The 6,000-nt window shown below is 48.7% G+C and overlaps 1 protein-coding gene across 1 annotated transcript in view; it reads left to right on the forward strand.

The window, feature by feature from the left end:
- SLF1 (SMC5-SMC6 complex localization factor 1) overlaps nt 1–2,205 on the forward strand; it is a 45,908-nt gene extending 43,703 nt beyond the window's left edge. Inside the window, exon 17 of the mRNA XM_054178254.1 lies at nt 1,712–2,205. Within this exon, the coding sequence (XP_054034229.1) occupies nt 1,712–2,202 (491 nt within the window). The 3' untranslated portion in view covers nt 2,203–2,205. The remainder of the gene's footprint in view (nt 1–1,711) is intronic.
- The last annotated feature ends 3,795 nt before the right edge of the window (nt 2,206–6,000 follow it).

The following is a 6,000-nucleotide window of genomic DNA, read 5'->3' on the forward strand; positions in this document are numbered from 1 at the left end:
AAACCAACAAACAGTCAAGTTTAAAGTGGCACCATTATTTTGGAATAGTAGCCCAAATTTCTGTAGGGAGTTTTCTGATATGTTCATCTCTGAGAATCACAACCCATGGTGTGTTAACTGCCTTCACCCTTTCTTACTCATGAGGCCTTTATTAAACTTAACCAAGCCATCTGTAAACTGTTTAAATGCTCATAGCTCCAATGCACTAATAAGCAGAAATACCCAAAGAATGTAGGATAATCTCAACAAGCAAAACTTAGCCTATTCACTTACTTTAAATCTGTTTATTAATTACTTTTTTGAATTGCAGAATTTATTAAGAGCAAAAATTTTGAAGCTCAGTGGTTGGAGGAGATACTGCATAGCCTAGGACAAGGTTAGCTACACCATCCAGAACAGTAAAGATCAATACAGTAATGTGTCTTTAATGAATTAATCAGTTACATACACATAATTAATTAATCAGTTACAATTAGGGAATGGGATGTCATCCAGAAGGACCTGGACAAACTGGAGAAAAGTCAGCCTGTGTGAAGGTTCAACAAGGCCAAGGGCAAGGTCCTACACCTGAGTCAGGGCAACCTCCAGTGCCAGTCCAGGACTGGGGATGGTCCTGGAGAGCAGCCCAAAGGAGAAGGACATGATGGTGCTTGAGAGGTGCAAAGCTGGATGTGAGCCAGCACCAAGCCCAGAGCCAGCCCTGTCCTGGGCTGATCCCCAGCAGCAAGGGCAAGGAGTGGATTCTGCCGCTCTGCTGTGCTCAGCTGAGACCACCCCCTGCAGTGCTGGGGCAACTCTGGAGTGCTCAGCACAGACAGGGACCTGGTGGAGCAGGGCCAGAGGAGGCCACAGCAGTGCTGGCAGGGCTGGGAGCCCTCTGCTGTGAGGCCAGGCTGGGAGAGTTGAGGCTGTTGAGCCTGGAGAGGAGAAGGCTTCAGGGACGCCTTAAAGCAGGATTTGAAGTGGGCTACAGGAGAGCTAGAGAGGGGCTTTTGACAAAGACATGGAAGGACAGAATGAGAGCCAGTGGCTCTAGTCTGGAAGAAGTTGGATTGAGATGAGCCATTAGGATGAAATTCTTCCCTATGATAGTGGTGAGGGACCGGAACAGATTGCCCATGGAAGCTGGGGAGACTCCAAGCCTTGAAGCGTTGAAAGCCAGTTTAGATGAGGCCTTGAGCAACTTGGTCTAGAGGGAGGTGTCCCTGCCTGTAGCAAGGGGATTGGAACTGGATGATCTTTAAGATCCCTTCTAACCCAAACCATTCCATGGGTCCACGAATTTGCCTTTAATTTCACTTGCCTTAGTCAGTGCTGGCCAATAACCTGGTTCATAAAACACCTGCAGGGTTTCACAGCAGTAACAACTGGATGTTTTTACACACTCTGTGTATCATTACTTGAAATACTAGGATTTAAGCCACAGGTGAATTTCTGCTCTGTTTCTAGATAATAGTCCTTGGCTTTCAACTGAGCAAAGCTGGGAAGAAGATTAAGATAATATCATAAACTGTTATGGTGGGTCTGTTCATCTTGTAAACATGCAACTCCTTCACTTACATCAACCTAACTTAGGACAAGAAAGGAATTTAGAAAGAGTTTAGCTTCTGGAAGGAAAAAACAACAACAACCAAACAAACCAAAAAAACCCAGCAAAATCTTGGTTGGTTGCCAGACTGAATGTGCTGTTGTGATTGTATTTTCCCTGCAGGTCCAAGCCTTCTACAGCAGAGGGACATAAATGAAAAATTGCCACTGGATCATGTTGAGTCCAGACAGCTAAAGCAAGAACTGTTGGATGTTGTTCATTCAGGAGAGCACCAGGAGAGCTTCTGTCAGCGCATGGAACAAGATTTTTGCAGTCAGCAGAGCGAGCTGTGGTTGACTTTGTTCAGCAAGATGCTGTTGAATTTTTGTTCTGTTTATAATCTGTCTTCACCAATCACTTTCAGGGGGGCAGCTTGTTCAAATGTGCTTCCAGTAATGACTCCTGGTAACTCTAAGGACAGAAGCACATATTCTGCAGACTGGTTAGTAGATTTGTATGTTAGAGAGCTAGAAACCTTTCAAAAGCTGCCAGGGTATCTTCAAGAAATATCTGAAACTGTGGGGCTTTTCCCTGGAGATCAGATGAAGGCTTTATTAGCAACTCTGCAAACTATGGTTGAGGCCTATGAGCTATTAAAGGATCCTAACAATTAGCTTCCAAGCACGCCCCATTGGCTGCATCCTGACTGATTACACTGGGTGTTGGGCTCACTTTATTTTCTGTCAACCAAAGAAGTTCAGATTTCACAGCATGACACAAAGCCTTCTGTGTCTGTATCTCCCACTTTTTTAATACTTCCCTCTACCAAGACCTGTAAGTCAAGAGAAGGGATTCAGTGCATTTTGTAAACAAAATTGTGCCAATACCACTGACTTCTACTTACTGACCTGGGTTGCCTGAGACTTCCTCAGGAGAGAGCTGTGTCATTTACACATAACCAAACTTTGTGCTTTCTGTCCTGGAAATATTTGTTACCTGTCCCATGCTTGAGTTCACCCAGGTGAGTGGACCAGTTGAACAAGAGTTAAACCAAGATGAAGCACCACCATGAGCAGTTTTTCCTTCAGAAAGACTTGTGCCTATTTGTTTCAATATCCTTTAATAAAGCTGATCTTTTGGACACCTGTCATTAAAGAAAATCACATGGGAAATTCCATTTATCCATTTTGGTCTTATTTATCCTGTTTTCATTATTTTTGTTCTATATTGTAGTTACAATGACATTGTGTAAATTAATTACATCTTGCAGCATCCAAGGCAGAATTGTAGAGTCATAAAATGGATCGTTGGATGATCTATGTCATCCAGTACATCTTCCACTAGCCCAGGATGCTCAAGGCCTAATCCAGCCTGGCCTTTGAACACCTCCAGGCAGCCACAACCTCCCTGGGCAGCCTCTTCCAGTGTCTCACCACAATCCCTGTAAAGAGGGTGATGTATCAATTTATGGAGTCATGTAGTAGCCTTGTCCATGTCTTTCTTAGTTGGATAGAACTGGTCACACAAAGGCATGTGGAGAATCTTCTCTCTCATAAGCGCTGCAGTGCTTGTGGTCGGGACCTGCTGAGCCACTTGGACACTCACAAGTCTGTGGGACCGGATGGGATCCATCCTAGGGTGCTGAGAGAGCTGGCAGATGAGCTGGCCAAGCCGCTCTCCATCATTTTCCTCCAGTCCTGGCTCACTGGAGAGGCCTCAGATGACTGGAAACTGGCCAGTGTGGTCCCCATCCACAAGAAGGGCTGGATAGAGGAGCCTGGAAACTCCAGACCAGTGAGCCTGAACTCAGTGCCAGGGAAAGTGATGGAGCAGATTATCCTGGCGGCAATAACTGCACACCTGAAGGATGGCCAAGGGCTCAGGTCCAGCCAACATGGATTTAGGAAGGGCAGGTCCTGCCTCTCCAACCTGATCTCCTATGATCAGGTGAACCGTCTGGTGGACATGGGGAGGCCTGTGGATGTGGTCTACCTGGACTTCAGCAAGGCCTTTGACGCCATCCCCCACAGCAAACTGCTGGCTAAGCTGTCAGCTCATGGCTTGGACAGCAGCACTCTGTGCTGGGTTAGGAACTGGCTGGAGGGCCGAGCCCAGAGAGTGGTGGTGAATGGTGCCACATCCAGCTGGCAGCCAGTCACCAGTGGCGTCCCCCAGGGATCAGTGCTGGGCCCCATCCTCTTTAACATCTTCATTGATGATCTGGATGAGGGGGTTGAGTCAGTCATCAGCAAGTTTGCAGATGACACCAAGTTGGGAACAGATGTTGGTCAGTTAGAGGATGGAAGGGCTCTGCAGAGGGAGCTCAACCGACTGGACAGATGGGCAGAGTCCAACAGGATGGCATTCAACAAGTCCAAGTGCTGGGTGCTGCACTTTGGCCACAGCAACCCCATGCAGAGCTACAGGCTGGGGTCAGAGTGGCTGGAGAGCTCCCAAACAGAGAGGGACCTGGGGGTACTGATTGACACCTGCCTAAACATGAGCCAGCAGTGTGCCCAGGTGGCCAAGAGGGCCAATGGCATCCTGGCCTGCATCAGGAATAGTGTGGCCAGCAGGAGCAGGGAGGTCATTGTGCCCCTGTACTCTGCATTGGTTAGGCCACACCTTGAGTCCTGTGTCCAGTTCTGGGCCCCTCAGTTTAGGAAGGACATCGAGACACTTGAATGTGTCCAGAGAAGGCCTTGAGCACAGCCCTATGAGGAGAGGCTGAGGGAGCTGGGGTTGTTTAGCCTGGAGAAGAGGAGGCTCAGGGGTGACCTCATTGCCCTCTACAACTACCTGAAAGGTGGTTGTAGCCAGGAAGGGGTTGGTCTCTTCTCCCAGGCAACCAGCACCAGAACAAGAGGACACAGTCTCAAGCTGCACCAGGGGAAGTTTAAGCTCGAGGTGAGGAGAAAGCTCTTCACTGAGAGAGTCTTTCGTCATTGGAATGCTGCCCAGGGAGGTAGTAGAGTCACCACCCCTGGAGGTGTTCAAAAGGAGATTGGATGTGGCACTTGGTGACAGGTTGGACTTGATCTTTGAGGTCTCTTCCAACCTTGGTGATACTGTGATACTGTGATCATTTATGCAGTTGTTTGGTCAGCTGCATCTGTGGCTGACTCCAGGAGGCTGGCCCAGATGTTTTGATGATGTGCAGAACTCCAGTGGGTATCAGAATCACAGAATGGCTCAGCTTTAGAAGGGACCTCAGAGATAATCTCCTCCAGCCTCCCTGCCATGCCCAGGGACACCTCTCAGTTGGACTCAGCTGCCATGGACTCAGTCTCATCCAGCCTGGCCTTCAACATCCACAGGGAGGAGGCAGCCACAACCTCCTTGGGCAGCCTGTTCCAGAGTCTCACTACCCTCACACTGAAAAATTTCTTCCTGAGCTCCACTCTACTGCTGCTCTGCCTCAGCTTCAAACCATGCCCCCTTGTTCTGTCTCTAGACACCCTCAGGAAAAGGCCCTCTGCAGCCTTCCTGGAGGATCCCTTCAGCTATTGTAAAGAAGCTCTAAGCTCTTCTGCAGGCTGAACATCCCCAGCTCCCTCAGCTTGTTCTCGCAGCAGAGCTGCTCCAGCTCTTGGATCATCTTTGTGGCCTCCTCTGGACTGTCTGTGCCCTTCTTGTGCTGGGGACACCAGAACTGGAGGCAGGATTGTAGGTGAGGTCTGAGCAGAGTCCAAGGGCAGAATCCCCTCTCCTGCACTGCTGTCCACACTTCTCTGGTTGCAGCCCAGCACTCAGCTGCCTGCTGGGCTGCAGGAGGGCTCAGCTAGCTCCTGGGGAGCTGCTCAGCAACCAGCACCTGTAAGGGCTACTCTCAACCCACTCTGCACCCAGCCTGGATTTGTGCCTGGGATTGGCCCAACCCAGCTGCAGGACCTTGCCTTTTGACTTGTTGAACCTTATGCAGTTGTCACTGGCCCCAGTGCTTCCCAGGGCCAAATCCACTCTCAGGCTAACTTCTGGTGCCCTTGGCTGTGCCCTGATTGGCATCAGCTTGCAGTGCTCGAATAAATCCCCTTGCACTGGCAGTGTGCAGAATGATCTGGTGACACTCCTGGGATTCCCTCAACTAGAGGAAGCTGGTGGAAGCAGTGGCACAAATCTAGTTATGTTGGCAGGGGAATTTGTAAAGGATTAGTGGAGACAGTTTTAAGTCTGTGCTGGGCATCAGATTCTGACACTAAGTATGGATCTCCTTAAAAAATTACACCCTGTTTAATATGAGAATTCTGTTCTCCATTCTGTGAATACATGCAAACCACACTTGATAAATCCTCTAAACTAATCCTCTAACCTAATTTAGGATTGTGTGCTACATATTCTATCAGATGGTCCTTTTAATTAATTAAGGGGGGTGTGGAAAAAAAGAGAGAAAATCCTGTGCTCTTCTTTAGAAGGTACTGAGGCAGCTGAGCCACAAAGTGGGGTTGGGGGTGCAGAAGAGTCAGGTGTTTTGG

Source organism: Dryobates pubescens, chromosome Z (assembly GCF_014839835.1).
Source record: "Dryobates pubescens isolate bDryPub1 chromosome Z, bDryPub1.pri, whole genome shotgun sequence".
NCBI classification, from domain to species: domain Eukaryota; kingdom Metazoa; phylum Chordata; class Aves; order Piciformes; family Picidae; genus Dryobates; species Dryobates pubescens.